Source organism: Labeo rohita, chromosome 9 (genome assembly GCF_022985175.1).
Source record: "Labeo rohita strain BAU-BD-2019 chromosome 9, IGBB_LRoh.1.0, whole genome shotgun sequence".
Taxonomy (NCBI): domain Eukaryota; kingdom Metazoa; phylum Chordata; class Actinopteri; order Cypriniformes; family Cyprinidae; genus Labeo; species Labeo rohita.
Genome location: NC_066877.1, coordinates 26,106,205 through 26,129,025, shown reverse-complemented (window position 1 = coordinate 26,129,025; position 22,821 = coordinate 26,106,205). Strand labels below are relative to the sequence as shown.

General features: G+C 37.5%; 2 protein-coding genes across 3 annotated transcripts in view; both read right to left on the bottom strand.

Moving 5' to 3' along the window:
- Nucleotides 1–35: 35 nt before the first annotated feature.
- On the bottom strand, nt 36–12,691 carry heg1 (heart development protein with EGF-like domains 1). The gene is made up of 13 exons (XM_051118929.1): nt 11,968–12,691; nt 8,156–9,682; nt 6,421–6,519; nt 5,933–6,055; nt 5,742–5,833; nt 5,513–5,568; nt 4,754–4,908; nt 4,382–4,516; nt 3,799–3,841; nt 2,498–2,535; nt 2,218–2,305; nt 1,925–2,102; nt 36–1,551 (listed from the first exon to the last, which is right to left on the bottom strand). Exons 1-13 carry the CDS (start codon nt 12,236–12,238, stop codon nt 1,408–1,410), a joined length of 2,949 nt encoding a protein of 982 aa, XP_050974886.1. The 5' UTR covers nt 12,239–12,691; the 3' UTR covers nt 36–1,407.
- A 92-nt stretch (nt 12,692–12,783) lies between these two features.
- Nucleotides 12,784–22,821, bottom strand: part of slc12a8 (solute carrier family 12 member 8) — a 24,581-nt gene continuing 14,543 nt past the window's right edge. For both annotated transcript variants that reach the window (XM_051118930.1, XM_051118932.1), the window contains exons 6-14: nt 20,947–21,060; nt 19,739–19,826; nt 18,333–18,420; nt 17,500–17,646; nt 15,736–16,381; nt 15,558–15,649; nt 15,356–15,473; nt 14,362–14,422; nt 12,784–13,596 (exon numbers count right to left, since the gene is read on the bottom strand). In XM_051118930.1, coding sequence (XP_050974887.1) covers nt 13,425–13,596; nt 14,362–14,422; nt 15,356–15,473; nt 15,558–15,649; nt 15,736–16,381; nt 17,500–17,646; nt 18,333–18,420; nt 19,739–19,826; nt 20,947–21,060 — 1,526 coding nt within the window. In that variant the 3' untranslated portion in view covers nt 12,784–13,424. The remainder of the gene's footprint in view (nt 13,597–14,361; nt 14,423–15,355; nt 15,474–15,557; nt 15,650–15,735; nt 16,382–17,499; nt 17,647–18,332; nt 18,421–19,738; nt 19,827–20,946; nt 21,061–22,821) is intronic.

The window sequence follows — 22,821 nt, the reverse complement described above, 5'->3', positions numbered from 1 at the left end:
AACAACACAAGTGAAACAAACACAAACATAAGAAATCAAACTTTATTTCTCTTTTATTGTACAATACAATTCTGACTACAACGCCAGATTCAACTGACCATCCACAGAGGAGGGGAAAAATGCTAATGAGGAAAGCAGTTTCTGATATTAAAGATTACAAATAAAGCACAACTCACAAGAACACACATTAGATAAAATAGACACCTGGAACCAGGTGAAATCCATGCACCACCAAGCATCCATTCAAACACATGGGAGGTCCTCCAGATATGACTACAGTATCTTTATCTGAAACAGAAAACTTAAATAAAATAAATTAGGAAACAAACAAGGCAGCACTGCATTTTATGATTATTACTGTTGTTCAAACAAACGGTAATACCTTGTTGCAATATTTGCTACATTTCACACCAATGCTGCATCCAGTAATATTGTGTTTCAAAATCCTACCAGCTTTACACAGGTTTAGTTCTCCAGCGTAAATCTCACAACAATTCTCTGATAAAAACCACACCACTACAACGCATTAAAAGGATGGTTTACTCCAAAAATGTCATCATGTCATCATATACTCACCCTCATATTGTTCCATTTTTACAACATGGAACAAAAAAGATGTTTTAAACAATGTTCACACTGCTCTGTTCCATACAGTGTAAGGGATAGGGATCTTATGCTCTAGAAAGCACCATAAAACATCCTAATAATGGTCAGTAAGACTTATGCAGTATAATCCAAGTGATCTGAATCCCTATGCCAGGAAAAAGAGTCTGAAATTATTTTATAGACAACATTCTGTTAGTAACTCTTTTGTCGTTCAACCTAGAAATGAAACAATGAGTTTTGGGTGAGTACATGATATCAGAATTTTCATTTTGGAATAAACAATCCCTTGACAATGACTAACATACACAAACAGACATCCAGATAAACCATCACTCACAAAACACAGTACAAACCAGTTGGGTACATTATTCCAAGTATAAATATGATACATTTATGGCTTTTTCCATTTGAGATAATATCTAAATCTGAAGAGTTCATAGTGCAAACTTTTATAATATAAAAGTTATACTGTAGCTCAGGCATCTTATGTGTTATTCTAAATTCACCGACTTCCACTTAAGCATAAACGCTCTGCGAGGAGCTATGAGAACATCGGTTCATCAGCTCCACACCAGAAACTAAAGTCCTATTGTGGCACTGTGTTCAAATGCTAAATTGACCCCGACAGGCCTCTGCGGCTTTTTTCCAGTCTCACAGATAATGGTCTTTTCCTGCCAGCTCATTTTCACATTCAAAGGCCTTTAGTGGTCAGTATCCAGCTCCAGGATCTGCGACAAGTGCAACCATGCCGAGAAAGAGCTTATATGCAGTATCAGATTGCACGCCTGCTGGGTGAGGCAGTCAAAAGTAGTCTCTTCGCCGTGAATCGTCGCTTATGAAGGAAGGATTCCACTGAGCAGGGTAGATGCAGGAATGCCTCGAACCGGGGAGGCCGGAGAAAGGATACAGGCCATTACGCTCCAGGTCAGAGTTCCTCAGTGCAGGCTAAAAGACAGAAAAGCAGTCACATATTAGCTAATCATGTGGAAAATTTAATTCAGGATATGTCATTAGACTATGGAAGCTTTTTTCTATCACAGAATATAAAAAAATAATCTTAATAATTCTGACTATTTTTTTCTCAGAACTGTGAGCAACAACACAACTGCAAAAAAAGTCAGAATTTTGAAATTTAAACGGATTGTAAGAACAAAAAGTCATAATGACCTTTTTTATGTTTTTATTACATTGCAGAAATAAGCTTCTATATTAGACTAATTCGCAAACCAACGTCTCAATAAATGCCATAGCTTATTTCTGATTTTTGTAACTGACAATAATCATTTTATGATTATGATAGGTACACTTGATCGCATACCGAGTAATAAATGTCTGTCATTTGCAAGAGATTTTTGGTGCTGCCGTTCTCCTGCATCTCAATAGTCTCTCGGCCCCATTCCATAGACACACGATTACCCTTAGGAAACTCTGCGTAGGGCGACATCTGAAGGTCTCCACTTTTGAAAATGATTTTGTTGATGTCATTTTTGTCCTTTCTGAGGATGCAATGAACAAAAATATTTTTAAAATGTGTTTTGTAGTTTGAAATATTCCCAAGATATTAATCTGTAAAATTTAGAGGAAAGTTGCATATTTTTATTATGATCTTACTTGCAGCAGGTGACTATAAGAGCAATGACGACAATCAACAGAAGAGCTCCTCCAGCAGGGGAAACCACCACGGCAATCAGCTTATAGACTGTTAAACACAAGATCATTTTACTGACATCAAGATTTTTTCTGGTACTGAAACACAAGTCTGAAAATAATACAATTTAGCTGAATGAGATATATTTTTTACAAGCTTTAACAAGTTAATAAATAAATAAATATTTTAATCATAATGCATTTATAAAAAAAAAACATAATACAAATTCAAATAAAATCTTACAATTATTGCAGTTGAAACCTCCAAATCCAAACACGCACCTGAGAAATAAAAAGAACTTAGTGTTTTGCTTCAAAAATACATATGTGTGAAATAAATACTAATACACACTACCAGTCAAAAGCTTGGACACAACTGACTGAATTTGTTTCCCACAACCTAAAAAGCTTTTGATCTAAAGGCTTATGCTTAAATGCCTAAGAGTGGAAATAGATGAGTTGGACCGGATAGTGAAGAAAAGCAGCCAACAAGCAACAAGCATGCCCAGCATAAATGGGAACTCCTTTAAAACTGCTTAAAAAGCATCTCAGGTGGCACCTCATGAAGTTGAGAGAATGCCCAGGGTGCTTAAATCTCAAAAAGTGGCTATGAAGAAGCTAAAATCAGGGTTTTTATCATTAACTAAAACTAAAACTATAAAAAAAAAATACATATCAACTGAAATTAAATAAAGTATGTATAAAAATTACTTTATTTTGTTTCATTTAGTTTAAGTTGAAGTACTAAAATACCTAAAAATAAATAAACCCAAACAAAATAAAATGAATTAATACCACATTACAAAATCTAAATTTAAAGCGAAAACAGAAAATATAAAACTAAAATCTAATTCAAAATATCACCAAAAACTATGACACTGGCTAAAATACAAGATTTTATTTTTAACATTTTAACTAATTCATACTTCAAATTGTGCTATTTCATCATTTTGAACAACATTATTCTTCTAAATTGTGGGGAAAACAATAATCTATAATTAGCAGGTGTGTCCAAACAATGACTGGTTGTTTACAGGAATACAGGGTATCTGCAGGATTTTTAAGCTCAGTGTTTATGGTAACATTAAACTGGCGTCACACTGACAGAGGCCCCTCCCACGATAGTTGATTGACATGAGCATCTTACCTCAGACCAGCTGTAACAGTCCGCCCTCTTCAAAATTTCAAATATTATATTAGTTTAAACAATCATTATTAATCATTTACATGAATTAAATAACATATTTTACTGTCTTAATTGTTTAGATTTATATACTGCATTATCTTCTTGTCGATCCACCAGTTCACATTTACAATCCTGCATGATTGCAGCATAAAAACATAGGTTGATTTTCACATTGGTCTGAGCAAAAACAGCAGACCCCCTATTGAAAATGCAAATTCATTCTCTCACAGCAGGTGGCGCTTTTGGAATGCCAGAAATATAGCGGTTTTGAATGTAATGAACTAAATGTAGGACTTTTAAAAAGCTGCAGAAACCCTGTAATATTTACTTAAAATGCATTTAAAAAACCATATACTTACTCAACACAGCTGCCATTAACAAGCTTCTGCCCATCTCCACAGTCTAAAAAAAAATAGCAGTTTTTAAATAAAATAAGTATTTTAAATGAAAAACGTGGCATTTATTTGCAGTGTTGGGTAAAGTTACTTTTAAAAGTAATGCATTACTCCATAAAAAAGTAACTAATTAGGGCATTATGTTACTTTTGCATTACTTTGTGTCACCTGAGCTGGTCTTGCTTATTTATTTTTAATAACAAAAACCCAAAAGTTATATTTTTGGCAACTGTAAAGGCTCCTTCCCACTAGAAGTGAAATTAAGTGCCTCTTTCTCTGCACCTCACTCCCAGTTTCTCTCAACATGGGGACAGAAGGGTTGTCAGTAAATAAATGGGAAAAGAAAGTAACTTGCATTACTGAAAAAGTAAGTAAATTTTTCTTGTAAATTTAAAAGTAACGTGTTACTTTAATAGTTACTTCAAGTAATCTGATTACATAACTTGTGTTAACCCCAACACTGTTCATTTGTACAGTGCCAGCAAAGTCCCACAGTTTCCCACATATTTAATGCAAAGAACTAAAAAGAGACAAGCGAACGTTGTACCTCTGCAGGTCATGTCCCCTAGATTCTTTTTAAAGTATCCTGGTTTGCACTGACAGTATGGAGTCCCGCTAGTGTCCGTGCACTCAGAGTACGACTTATCACACTCGGTCTCCTGGGCTACACACAGGCTCTCCGCTAAATAGAAAGAAGTGCTTCAGAACAAATGGCTTCTCACAGATAAACAGAGTGACAAAGAGCTTTCCAAAATATTATTTTAGGAGCCAAGAGAGCCCCCCTCAAGACTGTTATCTGTGTATATTGCGTGACTGGTATTATCATATCTCCAAAGTGGTGGAGTGGAGTGGAGGATAAAAACAGAAGGGATGGATTTGAGATAAAAGTATGAGGCAGACAATGAGTGCTGAACGGTACCTTGATAGAGGAGATGGTGCTGAAGCTTAACGGTGCAGTTTGAGTATGTCCGGCTGCAGTTTCTCAGGAACATCTGGATGCTTTCGTTGATGTCCATGCTGGTCACATTGGAGGAGGATGAAAACATGTTCACTGCTGAGATCTGCACACCATCTCTGCACAAGGCATATGCATTCACATGTGAGAACAAAGTAAAATCATGTCATGAATTCAAGTTAGAAATGAAAATATAACTTACATATAATTATACGAATTAGTGAAACATTACAACAGAGAGGTGTACAAAATTTCTACTGATAGAATGCACGGAAATTAAATGCTTTATCAATTAAAGAATGGATATATTTATATTATTTACTGTAAGTCTGGGATCAGTAATTTTTTTTGTTTGTAAGAAATACTTTATTTCAGCAAGGATGCATTAAATGAATCAAAAGTCGCAGGAAAGACATTTATAACATTACAAAAGATATCTATTTTACATAAATGCTGTTCTTTCAAACTTTCTATTAAATCAAAGAGTCCTGAAAAAAGTGTCCGTTTCCACAGAAATAGAGCAGAACAATCATTTTCAACATTACACATTTCTAACAGATCATGTAACACTGAAGACTGGAGTAACGGCTGCTGAAAATTCAGCGCTTGCCATCACAGGGATAATTTTTTTTTACTTTTTTTTTTAAATGCAGCCTTGGTGAGCATAAGAGGCCTTTCAAAAACAAGCAAAAAAAAAGAGATTTTTAGACCAGTAAAACTTACTTTTGATGCAAAGTGGAGCGTCGGTAACCATGAAAGATGGAGAGCGAGGCACTGAGCTGAAAAAACAGTACACAAAATTATCAAATTAACCTCAACTCCATCACTCTATCATGTTCAACCAATTACATTCTCTATTTCCATAATGGTTTCTGCATTAGCTTATTGGCTGTGGGTTGTGGGGCTGTCAGGTGGAGAAGTCAGGTGTGAGATGTAGTGCAATGTTGCATACCAGCAGTGAAATCTCTGTGCGCAGCTCATCCAGACCTGAACTTCTGTGATGCATTGAGGTGTTGACGATGAAAGTGCCCAAAAATGTCTTTACTGTAAGATAAAGCCAAAGCAAATACAGTAAGGGTATCATCACCAAAATATTTGTATGCACTCTGGACATTATTTTACTGTGGACAAGAGTCCACCTACCTTGTGTACAACTGCGGCCATCCTCCAAGTCAGAGCCCAGGGCACATTGACAGCTGAAAGAGCCATGTGTGTTGACACACACTGAACCCTGGGGGCACGGACTATTCACACACTCATCAACATCTGCAGAAAAACACACAGCCTAATCAATTCATTTTTGTCACAAACCCTGGTGAAAATAATAATTTAACATATTTATAGTATATTATGGTCAATATGTGGTCAATATTTCCAATTTCCTCCATTTTTTAAAATGAATTTCAAGATATAATTTCATAATATAATTTGTCCATAATTAATCACATTATGGCCACAATATATAGACTAGCCTGTCAATAGCCAATGACCAGCATGACTAAAACTTTTAATCTGATATTACAGCATTAGAGCTGTGGCATTATGTCAATATATTAAGTCAATATGACTTACATCCAAGATGAAAGATGGTCCAGTCTAGTTGTTCGTGTACATTTCAGTGGGCTTCTTACCTTCCGTGCAGAAGGGTCCTGTCCATTCAGGCAGACACTGACAAGCTGATCTAACACACTGGCCTCCATTTGCACAGGCTTGAGCCCCACACACATGATCTAGAGAGGAGAAAGAGATGATGCGAATTGTTCAGAAGTAAATCAAATGAACAGGTAAATTCCCAAATAATGTAGCTGTGCACAGTGTAACAACTGGTAAAGTTTTTTACTTTTGCAAAAATCACCTTTACGACACTACTGTGGTCACCAGAGTGGTTGCTAAGGTATTCTACGAGTTTTTTTAACACCATGCTACCCAGTTTTTTTTTTTTTTACAAGAGTGAGTGCGGACATTTGTAAATTTTATGGTTCTGGTGTCGAGCTATTTATAGCTATACAAAACAATCTGTTTTGCTGCTTGATATTGTAAATTGGTGTGTCTCACCATATTAGTTTAATGTATTATCTAAATTATGAACTAGTTTGTAGTGTCCTAGGTTTTTCGCCTGATCGGAACCGAACAGTTGCAGAAAGATTCTCTGAAGAGTGAATATCAATAATTATCAAAAAAGAAAAGTTGAACTTTCGACTCTCCGCAAAGGGACACCAAAACGTTTGAAAGGGGCAGGGCAGCCTTTACTAAAATGGCTATAACTTGGTGGTGCTATAAGAGGGAAAAAATATAAAAATGGCCATAACTACGCAATTGTTTGTCCTATCAATGTGAAAATCAGTACGCACGGTCTTGGTCCAAAGTGCTGCAAGTGGCTATAAAGACATTTGCGTATCTCAAAGCACATGGCCTCCATAGGCCAGAATAATGGAAGTCGTTCGGAGCGAAACTCTGTGGGCCTATTTGACTCAAGGCCCTAAAGGTCTGTGAGAAATGTGAAAGAAATTTAAAAGAAATATCACATTTTATAAGAGCGTAAGCTGTTGTATATTGCTTAGTTTTTCACACACGCACACGATATTCATATCATACGATAGACCTTCTCATTCCGAACAACTTTACCTCTAGAACCACTGCTGTCAATCAAACTGTTTGTTAAATGATTGAGAAAATGTAAAAAAACATACTTTTGCAAACTAGTCCTGGGTTTTTTGCTCAATCTGGAAGAACTGCAGTGCAATTCTCTCGGCTCTCTAGGTCAATAATTATGAAAAAAATTTGAAATTTACCCTTTGGGAAGCTATAACAAGGTTGTTTAGAAAAGGGGTCTGTCCAAATTTACCCAAAAGCCTGTAAAGTCTAAACGAAACCGCAAAACTTCACGAAACCTGGTGAGCACATGCGACAGGTGATTCTCAATAAGCATACAAAGTTTTAGGGAGACTGGACCACAGCTGGTATTTCTATATTCATATTTCTATGGCTAATTACCTGTATTTGCAAAAATACTTTTTTTAAATCATTGATTTAAATGGTTACATGCTTGCTAAATAATATTTAATGTCTTTTTTCATATGTGCTTAAATACCTTAAAGTGCTTGAATCCTGGTAATCTTTTCTTCTCATTATTTCCCTATAGCAGCTAACGAACTGGAAGTCTCACCCATAGGCTTATTTCCATGTTGAAGAATAAGGTGGATACAGTTACTAGAGTGATTACTTTAATTGTAACTTGTGAATGGTAGTGTATATAAATTTAATATTGCCCATTCATCGTTTATTGGGCCCAAATCCTAAACAAAAATGATGTTTTGAATGATCTTTTTTGCAAGCCACTGTATTAACACCAAAAGTCAAACACACCTGGTGATTCTGTTGACCTAAAAGGGATCTGCGTGGTTGTCATTCCCATCTCTGTGGTGCTTCTGTCTGTGTGATTCTTGGTGGTTACCACCACAGTGGTCTTGGTTGGGGTGTTCTTGCTATAAGGTGTTGTTGCACGTCCGCCATGTGCAGTAGTGTTCCCTGGCGTTGCTGTGCTGGTTTCTAAATGCACGGTGGTGACGTCAGCAGAATCAGATGTACTGGGTGCCAGTGGTCCACCAGTAGGCGAGGTAAGTGGGCGCTGGGCTGTGGTGAGTGTCGTCCGCAGAACCTGAATAATATCTGTGGTAACAATGGTAGTGCGTTCTGTTTGGGCTTGTGGTGTGGTGCTCGGTTGGAGCTGATGGGTGGTGACAGGAGGAATCATTGTAGTGAAAGTCTTGGTAGAACTGAAAACTGTAGAAGCCTCTTCAGTGGCTTCCTCTGTAACCAGTGGCCTCTGAGTTGCTGGCATGGCAGATGTTGGCACCACTTCTGTGTTGGTCTGATCATCAGTTTTTGGGACGAAGGGCAGTTTGCCAGTGAGGAACTTCGTAAACGAGTCATCAATTGTGGTGGCTACATCATTGAACACTGGGGGTGCAGTGGTCAGGCCCTGAATAGTTGTCTCCTCCACAGTGTGGGTCGGAGACCCTTCGGGCTTCTCACTGCCAGTTGAGCTAACAGATCCAGTAGAAAACTCAGTGGAAGCATCAGTATCCAAAGAATAAGTCACTGTGGAATCATGGCTCTGTTGGGATGTAGTAGTGGCATTGTGTTCTCTGGAGGTAAAAGGTGGCATAGATGACACAGAATTGCTGGTTTCTGTATAAGACGTCCTACCACTCACCGATGTGACGTCCGTTTCCCCTTCATCTCTGTGCATCACTGTCAGAGGGGGTGTTGAATTTGGATTGTCATTATCAGACACCTGCTCAAAGGTCTGTCCTGTGACACTAGATTGTCCCGTTTCTGACTCAGTCCCATGGGTCAACGTTGACTGCTCAGTCTCCAAAGAGTGGCTTTGAGTTGCATTGGTGGCATTATTATCTTCAAAAGTGGGCTCAGTCTGTTCAGACAATGTTGATACATCTTCTACGGTTTCCTCCTTGCCCTGGGTGGCTCCTGATGTTCTCACTTTCCAGCTGGACGTCTGAGAAACAGCATCGGTGGAGTTGGAGTCGGTGGAGTCCTCAGTGTATGCAGAAGTGCTGTTGGAGGTCACAGAGAGCAGTGTGCGTTCTCTGACACGGTTGGTTGTGGAAATGTAGGTGCTATCAGTGTGAGAGACCGAATCGGTGGTGTCAATATCTTTGAGGTCTGTTACGGGAACCTCTCGCACTGTTCGAGCCTCTGTTACGGGATGGTGGCTGGTGATGCTGTGCGATGCTACTGATGAACCTTCCCACTGGACTGTGGCATTATGGGTAAACTCTTTATCAGTCTGTAGAAGTTCGGTAGAATCATCCGAGGTCATCCTCCAGTCAGCTGTATTTGTAGAGATGCTTAAAGGTTTTTCTGAATGCCCTGGTTTGGAAAAATAAAGAACAACATGTTGGAAAGCAAAGTATGTATTTGAGAAGCATGTCCACTAGGGTGCGCTTCACATGGTGTGAGCCTTGGGAAACCTCATGAACTATGTGAGATGTTTTCAGAAGTGACTGCGGATGTAATGATTTTGGGTGGAGAACAATTGGCAGCCAAGCTCGTCTAACCTAACAAAAGCTTGGGCCCTAAAAATGGAGGAGATCTGACCCATAGGGACCTGCTGTTTCCTTCCTTCAGCTGACCTAGCAAAGTCCATATTACAGCGTGTCACTGGCTGCATAGAGTTCATACATAGGCAAAACTATAATCAAGAGGACCTCTGACTATTCAAGCTATTTAAGCAGGGTGGATAAAAACATATTGAGTAGTATTACCTTAATCGTTCAACAAATCATACTCTAATATGATACAAATAAAGAAACATGCTTCTTACCCAGTTAATTAAATATTTAGCATTTCTGATGCAGAACATCACTTTCATTTTTTTCCTTTTATATGTGAATCAATTAAATTAAGTACAGCGAGATATATTTTGCATTGTTGTAACATGGCTCTGTTGTACATAACTATAAAATAAAATCATAAAATCAACACACAACAATCATACTTCTGGTTTGTAGCAATTCATTCAAATCTGAATGAGCTATTGTAAAATGAATGTTCCCACAATATCTTTTGAAGTTGATTTTAGTGCGGTAAGCCGTGATATAATTTTGGGTCACGTAACAATCCAAAAATTGACTCACTGAAAATGTCTATTTGAGCTCACATTACAGGGATCTTTCAGCAGATCTTTCAGCTTGCATTATGTTCAGGGATATTCTGTCAGCTCTAAGTGAAAACAAGCCATTTCTATGTAAAGTAGATTAACACGATTTAGACAATAATGTGTGAGATCAAAAACCGAGTCAAATACAGAGTTTTTTGCAATGCAGATTGATGGAAAATACAAAAAGATTGTGCAAAAGACTGGAGATTTTTGGTTTGGAAAGCAAGACATATTTTCTCACAATCTAACAATTTTCTAACAATCTACTATTTTCCTTAGTGGTATCAAAAAGTGTATTATCTCAGTTATGCACATGAAAGTACAGCAAAAATAATATAATGTCACATAACTGACATCCACACCATCCCCAAATCCTCTGATGTCTTAAATGAGATACAAGGTTATAAATCCATACAGATTTTAAGACCAATTCTGAAATGTATAGCCGAAAAAACGGCTAATAGGCAGCATAAAGCTAATATATAATGACAGCGAAAAAGTTTTTGGTAACACTTTAGATTAGGGAACAGATATTCACTATTAACTAACAGTTTTCCCTGAACAAACTCCTAATTTGCCAATTATTAATAGTAAGGTAGTCATTAGGTATAGGTCTGGGGTTGGATTAAGGGATCTAGAATATGGTTGTGCAGAATATGGCATCAATATGTGCTTGCTAAACAGCCAATATGCTAGTAATAGCATGATAATACGTTACTAGTTAACAGTGAGAACTGGTACTTAAAGTGTTACCAAATTTTTTTAAAACACCCTTTTGTTTAATCAAAATTCACTACAAAATGTTTTAAAACAAAGTAAATCAGAGCCAGTTCACTGCATTTAATTCTATTTACTTAACTGCACACTTGATGCCAAGATGTTAACAGGACAAATGGCATAGAGTGGACATTCTCCACATTAAATCACATAAATAAAACAAAAACAGTGACTAACAATAAATTGCAGATTGCAAAAAAAAAAAAAAAAAAAAAAAACTTTTTGGCTCAAGAAAGTGGAACAGTTTATGAACCATTATGGTCATGAGCCAAGCAGGTCATTCATTAAAAGAAATGCTCTTCCAAAAACGGAGAAAAATGAGTGCAAGTAATCTTATTAGCTCAGAGACTTCATACTTGACAAAGTACTTCAGCTGTATAATAAAAACTATTGTTTGTACTATTATTATTACTACTACTACTGCAATACTACTAATAATAATTAACAATAATAATAATAATGCATTGCATTGAAACAAACAATGACTTGTTGTAGAAGAAATGCATTTTAATATATATTAGGTCAAAATTAGGTCTTCATTACAAGCAAGTTGTAAACGGAGGTGGAATCTTTGTGAAGTGCAACAGTTGTCAACACAATACTGCTGCACACCACAAAATAGACTTCTCAGTTTGATAAAGTTTACACTGAGGCTCTTGCAGAACCTAGTAAGCAGTCTATCAGCACTTTTGGGCATCACAGTGATTCCAAATCTTACCCTCTCGCTCTCCAGTGATGGACACACTGGCGGGAATGTCCGTCATGTCCCCCAGTTCACTCGTTAGATCCACAGCTGTTGAAGTGGCCTCTCTCCCCTGCCAGGAAGAGGTTTGTTTTAAACCATTTGTTCGAGTTAAAAAAGTTTCAGTAATCAGTGGGTTATCGGTGTCCGTGTCTGGAGAGTAAGTTTCGGCAATCACAGTATTCAGGACAAGCAGAAAGACCGTGAAAACCACACGGCAAGCGCGTCTCCCGACACACGTTTCCATTATAAAAGCGACCGGGCGGACTTCCTAATAAATAAAACGCCAAAGAGGTCCGGGTCACCATCGGAAAGTGAGTCCCTTTAACAGTTTCCCATGAGTAAATTCCTTACGCTGGTTTTAAAGTTGGAGATGAACACTTTAGGGTTATATTTCACGCAGCGAGAGTTAGAAACCGGAGCAGTGGGTGACTCCTCCCCTCGGGCAGGCGATAGCGGTTTCCACCCCATTCCTCTGGATGAACGCACTTTCACAAATGTGTGATCGGTTCTGCTAGATATGACAGTCAGATGATGCCACAACAGCTGGGATTCTTGTTTTTTCCTCTCTCAAGTCTAAATCAAACTCCAGTTTGCATTAACACTACTCAAAATTATTTGCTCCCTATTTTTTTTTATACTTTTATGCATTCAGACATGGGAGAAACACGTTACATAACACGTTAAGACAATGCAGCCTGACAATTATTTTAAAAAAATGTTTGGTATTTCCTGGCAACATGAATGAGCATAAAACAGAGCTGACCTTAATACAAATGAGCAGAGACACTGTTGCTTGTCACCTTAAATAGAAATGTAATCACAGCAGTTTATTCACTGTTAGTGTGTGAACTGCACTTCACTGTTGTGTTAGAGTTCTCGTTTAGCAAGGCTTGCTGGGTTCAAATCATGACTTTACATACAATTAGTCCTGGATTGACAGTTTACTGTGTAGTTCAACTGTATGGGAAAAAGCAGCTATTGATTCTCATGCCAAATCATTTTTCGTTCACTAAGAAAAAGTAAGTTCTAACAAGTTTGGAACAACTGATTGCAGAAGCTGCAACTTGACTGAATATACAAGCAACATGCAAACTTGGCCAGTGGCATGCGCATGGCAACTTCTAGGTGTTATGAACTCAGTGAGGTCAAGCAAAATAAAAGACTTAGAATCTGAAAATTAAACACCCATGGTGTACATTGAACCTTTGACAAATTAATTCATCATGCATGATTGCACATTCCCAATTTTCAGACAAACATTATTCATTTACTTCAGACTTTCCAGGAATAAAGCTCAGTCCTCCGAGTACTACCTGACAAATGCTGTAAATAAAAATATTCAAGTGGTGCTCAGTTCAGTGATCAGTCAAGATCATTTAGTCCCATGTGTCCACTGTTTCAGTCCAGCTGGTTAGCAGGGCACAGTATGGTCAGTTGGACTGAGGATGGACTATCTTGTCTGTGGTCGTGATAAAGGAGGAGTGATGGTAACGATCACGGAAAGCAAAGTCTGCATTTTCTTCTGTCAACTGCTTGGTTTCCATGCCAACAGCTGACAAAGAGGGTGTCACCACAATCTGATCCTGAAGGGCCCCATCTCGCCTTAAGAAGAAAGGCAAATGATTGGTGATGTGAGGTTCGATTTTGTGTATATTCGTAGTTCTAATCACAGCATCCACAATGGACTTACATAACAGTAATTTGTTTGAAAGTGCTTTATTTGGTTTTAAATTGAGAAACTTTTCTAACAATGTGAAAGATCAGCATTTATCTGAAATAAAAAGCTTTTGTAACACACTATACCATTCAAAAGCTTAGAGTCAGGATGCTTTAAATTGATCAAAAGTGATAATAAAGACATTTATAATGTTACAAAGATTTCTATTTCAGATAAGTTCTTCTGAACTTTCTATTCATCAAAGAAAACTGAAAAACATTCTACTCTGCTGTTTTCAACATAATAATAAATGTTTTTTTGAGCAGCAAATCCGAATATTAGAACTATTAATTATGGGACTGGAGTAGCGATGCTAAAAATTCAGCTTTGAAATCACAGGAATAAATTACCTTTATAAAATATATTCAAATAGAAAACAGTTATTTTAAATAGTAAAAATATTTCAGATTTTTACAGTTTTTGCTGTACTCTGGATCAAATAAATGCAGGCTTGGTGAGCATAAGAGACGTCTCAAAAAAAAAAAAAAAAAAACATTAAAAATCTTACTGTTCAAAAACTTTTGACTGGTAGTGTAGCTCAGACTGTTTTTCTTGTCTAAGTAGGTGGTTTTTGACCACACAAAGCTACAATAAGGACCAGATTTAATGTTGAAAAGTCAAGTCTGCCTACAGAAGACTATGTAACATACCTCCCCAAATTATGCAGTGATGTCTTAAGCCACCTGAAGAAACTGAAGTGAGCTGCTGCACCTGTGGGCAGAAAATGTAATTTTCTATTTTCTGACAAGAAAAGTCAAGTAGTGCTGTCGATAGATTAAAAAAAAAAAACTAATCACATTTTTCTGAAATTAATTGTAATTAATCAAAGTTTTTAAATGTACTTTTATATTGCAAAACAACATAATTGTTAAAACAACATAAAGACAGTATATTTTTAATATTTGTCAATTTTTTTTTATGAATGAAGGCGAGTATTGAACAATTAGGACATTTTTTTCTCTAAAAAATAACAGCTTCTAATTTCCGTGAATTTAAAACAATGTTCACATAAACCCAATATTTACCTGTGCCCTTCCAGCAAGTAGGAAATACACAGAAATTGAATTTATTGATTTCCTCTTTTTTCTTTTGATGTTTGATTTATAGAAGTCACAGCAACTGGCTTATTAGGTTATTTGGCTGCTATTACTTTAGGAGCTGCCGCTGTTAAACGTGATGCAGATCTGACATGCTTGCCTGTAATTTAATTTGCACAGTAATATGAATTGATACAGGCTACAGTGCGTCACCACATTTGTGTGTGCAATTGAAGCGTTTGTGCTACGAGCACAGTATAACAGCTGTAAGGACAGGTAAATTTGTTTTTACTGACATATGGCCTGACAACATCTCATCTGACCGTAGTTCACCGTTATTCTACTGAAGCTCCCTCGTCATATGTTAAATATTTTTAACACCGTTAAACTGGAAAAATGAATTGCCTGTTTTAATGCACAAATTTTGACAGCACTACTTTTAAGCTATTTAAGCTACTTTTAAGTAATATATATTTGGCTGTAATAAGCAGTGTGTTTCTGAAGTGTTTTTCAGACAATTTTCAGTTTATTTTGAAAAATGGGGCTATTTCTCAAAACTTCTCAAAGATCTTTCAAATCAATAAAAGTGAGGTACAATTCCAATTACCTGTTGGCAGACCTGGGCTTGTTGTTCCAATATAGAGAAAGAGTAAAAGGGCAGCTGTAATGTTAATCAAGGCGTACATCCACTGGATAACGAACATTATCATAAATGAGCACAATGCCTGAAGACAGACAAAAACAGCATTAAAAAAATCTGATCTTACAAGCTTATTGCATACATGCTGGTTCATTTTTGCCAAACTTACACCAACTAACGAAACCCAGTGGTTGCAAAATCGGGCATAGACCGAACCCTGGATTGATCTTATTTCTGATCCTTCAAGATTTGTTTCTGAACCTGTGAAAGGAAAGTATAAAAGGTGAAATACAGATTTTGATCATTGTATTGAAGAGTTACGTAACATTTTGTAAAGAGTTACGTACCATTTCTGTCTATCTGCTCTCTTGGGAGCTGTTCAAGTTCAACTGGTCCAGTATTAGGTAAAGACTGCTTCCTCTTGGCTTCTGTTGTAAGGTCACACTCCATAAGTCCTATCTGGCCACTGGTATCATCATCTAATCCAGCAGTTTGTTCTGGCTCCCTCTCATCTTTTCCTTTATCTAATGGTCCATTGCTGTTCAAGTCCAACCCAAAACTGTTCATCAGCGTTTCTTTAGCTGGAATCTTTGACTTCCTGCCCCAGGTCTTAGAGGCAGGAAAAGATACTCTCTGTTCATCGACTGTGTCCGTGCTGGGCAATGAAAGTATTTGGTCCATGTCTTTGGTGAACTCTAGAAGTGTGCCGTTCAAAGGTTCACTGATGGCTCCGCTGCTGCCGTAACGGGGGTGAGTGCTGGACACGAGTGATTTTCTGGAGCTTGACCTCCTGATCAGTGTCGTTCTTTGCTGGACTTGCAGCTCATGGGTTTTCACCACACAGAAATAGCAATAATCAATTACGCTGTAGGTTAGCATGAAGTTGATAGTGACGATGGGAGCCAGTACATTGACCTGGCCGATGAAGATGAAGGCCATGGAGATCAAGCTGGTCAGACAGATGGCAGCCACAGGCGTCTTATTGGGCCCACGCTGTAATACATTAAAAGGAAGGAAAGGAAAGGACGTGACATGAGGCCAAGTATGGTGACCCATACTCAGAATTTGTGCTCTGCATTTAACCCATCCAAGTGCGCACACACACACACACCGTGAACACGCACCCGGAGCAGTGGGCAGCCATATCGCTATCGCTGTGGCGCCCGGGGAGCAGTTGGGGGATCGGTGCCTTGCTCAAGGGACTCACCTCAGTCGTGGTATTGAGGGTGGAGAGAGCGCTGGTAATTCACTCCCTCCACCCTCAATCCCTGCCGGACCTGGGACTCAAACTTGCAACCTTTCGGTTACAAGCCCGACTCCCTAACCATTAGACCACGGCTGCCCCATCTACACAAGTTTTATTAACCTTCATATTATTTAGTTCATATTATGGGTTTGGCTCCTGTGCCCTCATTTGTTCACACTCTGCAGGTTATGTAATAAACGAATAGTAGTATCCACTTAAAACATCCCAAAAAAGACAATATCTCTCATGTCACCTCAGACCGGTCATTACCCAGATCCCTTAAATCTCTGGGATGGAGGCGCTACTGCTACTGGCTGGCACAGCTCCAGATCCACCAGGGTTGGTCTTTTTTGTGCTTCCTGCATTTGTTCTGGGACTTTGATTCAGAGCGAGATGTCTCGGGTGAGCTTGTAGCCCATGGAGAGGGGTCAGACAGAGCTCAGGCGAGGGAAAGGGTGTGCTGTGCTTTTTGAAAGCCACAATTGTTACAATTCATTCCTTGGCGTTTTTTCGAGTGCACTCTGGCACACTATAATTAGGAACCCATCCTGTCGTCTATGGAGCTACTCATTGAGCATAAAAAAAGTAAACAATTCATTAAAGTGGCACAAAGTGCATGAAAAACAAATGTTTAATTTCACTCGTTATCCTAAGTGAATTGATAATGTCTGATCATTTGTTACGAAAAGAACGTCACTGATTTTCAAATGGTTTATAATCACGTTAGCTTTAGCTTTGATATGTCAACATCTACATAAAAGGACCTTACAAAAGCATAAAACCACACAGTCTTGGATTTTCCGTTTTGAAAATAGCCACAATATAAACACATTAATATGATTATCATCTCCCTATAAGCACCCACCCCTTTCCCAAGAAATCCAAGAGCTGGGATGACTCTTTCCTGCGCGATACACTGGAGGATCCTGGGTGCACCGTACAGGCCGCCCATGCAGGAGGCCAGGGAGGAGATGTAGAGGCCCAGCAAAAACAGGAAACCAACCAAGGAGACCTGGGAAAAAAACAAACAGAGAGGGGAAGAGAGTGTAGAGGGCTCCACCCAGCTCTGTTCCGCTTGGCCAGACTGAAAAGAGCTTATAATGTGTTGAAAGTAAATCAAAGAAACAATGTGTAATCTGACAGAACCCATAATGAGAGAGTGGGCACTTACAAATAATACAGTACAATGATTATGTGTATGAAATCTCAACTTCAGTAACATGTACAAAATGCACCTTTTTTGTATATTTAATATAATATTTAACACGCTTTGTTTTGTATACAGGGTGTTAACCCCAAAACACCACAGGCCACATTATGAAACAGCTGTGGGTCAGCCACAACCAAGCTACAGCTTTACGCATTCATAAACTATGTAGCTTAGTTCAGCAGCCTGCTGTAATCTATGCTGACTGGCAGCTGTGGCTATCAGGCCAAACGTCAGGGTATGTGCAAGGTCAGTGCACAACTGGACTCCGTTCTCTTTCGAAAACTTATACCAGCTGTAGCATTCAGAATGACCTCAAATGCCTGTGCTATGAGAGCCAGCAGATGGGCGGAATGACATTAGCATGACAATAAACGCAAATGAAACATTTTATCTGTGACTAATGTCTAATAGTCTCACTTTCAGTCTTAATAGTGGAAAAACCCATGGAAGGTGGCCATCTTCTGAAGCCTGTAATAACATCAGATTACCTTTTCCGCTATTAAGAAATCGTAGCGCAGCGCCTCTCTGGTGCAAATGGCTCCCAGTAAGAACACAAAGACGAGATACAGGAACCACCTGTGGATTCCCACAATACACAAGAGTCATTCATTCTATTTATACAGAAACTATGAACAAGAACTCTAATAAATAAATAATTACAATTTATATAATTAATTATATATATGTATATATATATATATATGTATATATATGTGTGTATATATATATATATATATATATATATATATATATATATATATATATATATATATATATATATATATATATATATATATATGACTATATTCAAATAAATGCTATCTTTTCATCAAATACTGGAAAAAATTAGCAGCATAAATGTTTTCAGCATTGATAATAAAATGAAATGTTTCTTGAGCTCCAAATCAGCATACAAGAATCACGTCTGAGTCTAATAAAGTTATTTTAAACTGTAATATTTCACATTATTAGTTTATACTGTATTTTTTGTTCAATAAAGCCTTAGTGCTGTCTATCGATTTAAAAAAAATTAACCAATTAATCACACATTTTTTCTGAAATTAGTTGCAATTAATCGTGATTAATCCCACCTAACATTACAGTTTTTAAATATACTTTTTTATTGCAATAATTTTACATTCAGTCTTCAAATTAATGTAAAAACAACATAAAGACAGTATATTATAAATACTTGTTAAATGACTGAAGGTGAGTATCACTGATACCAGTATTACTAATGTCTCTTTACTAATGTAATTTTCCCCTAATATTTAACCATTGACTATCACCATTCAACATTACAGTATAATTGAGAGTTATCAATTTTAACATTTATTATACTTTAAAAAAATCATTTCTAATTTCAGAATTTATAACAATCTTCACATAAACCCATTATTTACCTGTGCCCATCAGAAAGAAGGAAATATACAGAAACTGAATAAAGTTATTAAACACTAAATATTACATTAAATAAAGATAAATCATTAAAGCTACAAAAGTTATTGGTCTTCTCTTTATTCTTTCATTCCTTGATAAATAGACATCACAGCAACTGGGTTATTAGGCTATTTGGCTGCTATTACTTTAAGAGCTACTGCTGCTGAACGTGAAGCAGTTCTGACATGCATGCTTGTAGTTTCATTTGTGCTTTAATGTGAAATGATACACACTACAGCATGCACCGCCGCATTTGTGTGCGCAATTGAATTTTTTTTCCCACACTGATATATCATACACTGTTTATGCAGTGCATGAAGGCCTATTGTGAATCTGTTTCTCGTATTTTCATTTTGGCGCCTGCTTTGACATGTGTGTACAGTCAACACGAACAGAGGCTAGAGATGAACAAAGGAAGAATTAAAGATTATTTCTGTGGCGGACAGAAACATACGAGGTGCAGACTGCAGCGAGAGTTCCCACGGGGATGTTGTGCTCGGGCCTCTGGAGATCTGAGCTCATGTTGAACCCCGCCATCACACCTACACACACAAATACACACACAGAGGCTTACTGTGAAAACAAGGCTGGAGACTAGGGGCCATTCAAAACCTGAACAACAGATTGAAGTGCATATCACAGCTCACTTGAAACACCTTCCTGACTTCTAACAGGAGCAAAAATAAACTTTGATCATGATTAGGGCCTTGTGTTGCTCAAATTATTTAGTCATTCAGTCTTTGCAAGAGGCAGACGCTAATTTGCCTTGTGTGTGGTGAAACAAGACAGAAAGGGAAATGTGGGTTTCTTACATTTCAATAACTATTATTTATCTTATTTGTATATTTACAGTTAAAGTCAGAAGTTTGCATACACCTTGCAGAATCTGCAAAACATGATTAATTTTAACCAAAATAAGAGGGATCATATAAATGCATGTAATTTTTTATTTAGTACTGATCTGAATAAAATATTTCACATATAAGAAGGTTCAAACACTCACTGATGCTTCAGAAGGAAACATAATGCATTAAGAGCCAGGGGGTGAAAACTTTTGAACAGAATGAAGAGATGTGTACATTTTTCTTATTTCGCCTAAATATCTTTTTTCTTTTCATTTTGTTCTGCCCTTTAGAAGCTACAGAAGATACTTACAAGTTTCCCAGAAGACAAAAATAGTCAAATTTATCCTGATATTCAGATTCAAAAAGTTTTCACCCCCACTCACTTAATGCATAGTTTTTCCCTTCTTGAGCATCAGTGAACATTTGAACCTTCTGTAATAGTTGAATATGAGTCCCTCAGTTGTCCTCAATGTGAAAAGATGGATATCAAGATCATACAGTCATTGTTGGAAAGGTTTCAAATACAAAAAAATGCTGAAAAACCAAAGAATCTTTGGGACCTGAGGGATTTAGGAAGGGAAAAGCTGTTGAGGTAACAACACAGTATTAAGAGTCAAGCGTATACTTTTAACTTCAACTGATGTACAGTACAGCTAATAATGTACAGTACGGCCGCAAGTTTTGAGGCTACTAAAATACGTTATACAGGCTTATACTTTACTAATGGCAAAAATAAATCCTCATATCAGCAGAGTGTCATTTAATCATGGTTATTATATCACAGTTTAGCCTTTATTGTTTATGTCTGTAAGGTCACCTGTCGCCGCAGGAAAGAAAACCCCAAATACGGTGAAGAAAGTCTCGCCAGCTGTGTAGTCTGGCAGGGTGTTCTTACGCAGCAGATCCTCCGAATAGCCAACGAATCCATGCTCTGCAATAAACACATTCAGCACAAAACAATGTTAGGAAAGACTGTTTATTACAACCTTCAGTTAGACTAAAGCATTAGTGAGTGCTTAATGGAAAAAGTCTGCACTGACACGATGATAAAAATCAGATTCATCTCTGAAGTCTCCACTGAGTATATATGACAAACATTACACACACAAAGATTTCCTGTAAATTAGAATCTTTGTTATGAAAAGCAAAAGGAAATATTTTGAAAAATCTGATATTTAGACAGATCAGTCTAAATATTTCAAAGCATTAAAACAAATTTCAGAAAACCTTCCTGAAGCAGAATTCGTGTTTTAATCTCTCTGCTCAAAACACAGGCTTGAATCATGTGGTGACGACATTTACAAGAAAACATCCTCCTGTGCAAGACCACAAACCAGCATCCATGACATATAATATTGATCTATCGCACACTGATACAATAACCCTTTTCACCCTGAAATCAAAGGGAGGGGTTCACTGAGGGAACTGTGGAACAGACGTCTGGTTTGAAATATGACAGGTTTGGACTCCGTAGCCATGCACAAGCAGAGCCCCGCATGTCTGTGGCTGACCGTCACCGCCCTTTATGTAACAATCCGGGGGGACAGACGCCCCGCCAAGATGCGTGCAAACCAAGGGCCAGCCTTTTTCTTGGGAATGCATGCCAAGTTCAATAGTTCTGTACCGTGGACATGATGGAGGGAATGCTGGACTAAGCTCTGGGTGTGTTCACAGGCAAACAAAATCCAAGAACAGGCGCCGCAGAGCATTTACATAAACAGCACTGGGAGATATCACCATTGTGCTGAACCCTCAACACAAGTGGTATTTTCACTCAGGGTGGCAGTTATTAAAGTCTAGATTGCAATGACACTGTATATTTCTGGTGGTTAGTGTACTTGTGTACAAACAACAGTTCATAACGTATAGTAAATGCCACCAAATGCGTTGGTTCACCCAAAAAACCAGTATGACTTTCTTTTTTTAACAGAACTCCAAAGTAGACGTTTGAAAGAATGTTCAAGTCACTGTTTTCCACATAAAAAAAGTTTTACTGCTAAACTCCAATAAGGACAAAAACAGCAACATAAATGTAGTCCATAGACTTCCACATGTCATTTTTCACTGATAATCTTCTCTTTGCTTCAGCTCTCATCTCTACTTAATATAAAGATACAACAGAGGGAAGATTTTTAGTAAATAATGAAAAGCTAACATAAAACATATGGTTTTAGAACTCCGACTCCAAGGCCCCCTTATTGTCCACAGTATTCAAAGACCCAATGACTTTTTCAGCTGTTTATGATTTACTGGCAAGAATTTTTTTGCATTCTAACTGATACAATGTCTTTATTACTTACATGACGTTTTTGTGTCTAGAAATCACACCAAAAACGAAAATTACCCCATTATTCACTCACCCTCAAGCCATCCTAGGTGTATATGACTTTTTTTCTTTCAGACAAATATTATCAGAGTTATATTAAAAATGTCCTGGCTCTTCCAAGCCTTATAATGGCAGTGAATGGCTGTTGAGATTTTGAGGTCCAATAAAGTGCATCCATCCATCATTAAATAATTTTTTTTTTAAAAAATACTCCACATGGTTCAGCGAGGTTAATAAAGGCCTTCTGAAGCAAATCCATACCTTTGTCTAAGAAAACTATCCATATTTAAATCTTTATAAACTGTATTATTATTTTTATAAACTGTCATATTTTTAGTTATTCTGTCTTTTTTAATGCTTGTTTTG

Coding starts and splice junctions, on each gene's coding strand:
- heg1 (XM_051118929.1), bottom strand. CDS start 12,238: ATGGAAACGTGTGTCGGGAGACGCGCTTGCCGTGTGGTTTTCACGGTC. Junction 6,056..6,420: donor AGGACCCTTCTGCACGGAAG/GTAAGAAGCCCA, acceptor GTTTTTCTGCAG/ATGTTGATGAGTGTGTGAAT. Junction 1,552..1,924: donor TGACAGACATTTATTACTCG/GTATGCGATCAA, acceptor TCTGTCTTTTAG/CCTGCACTGAGGAACTCTGA.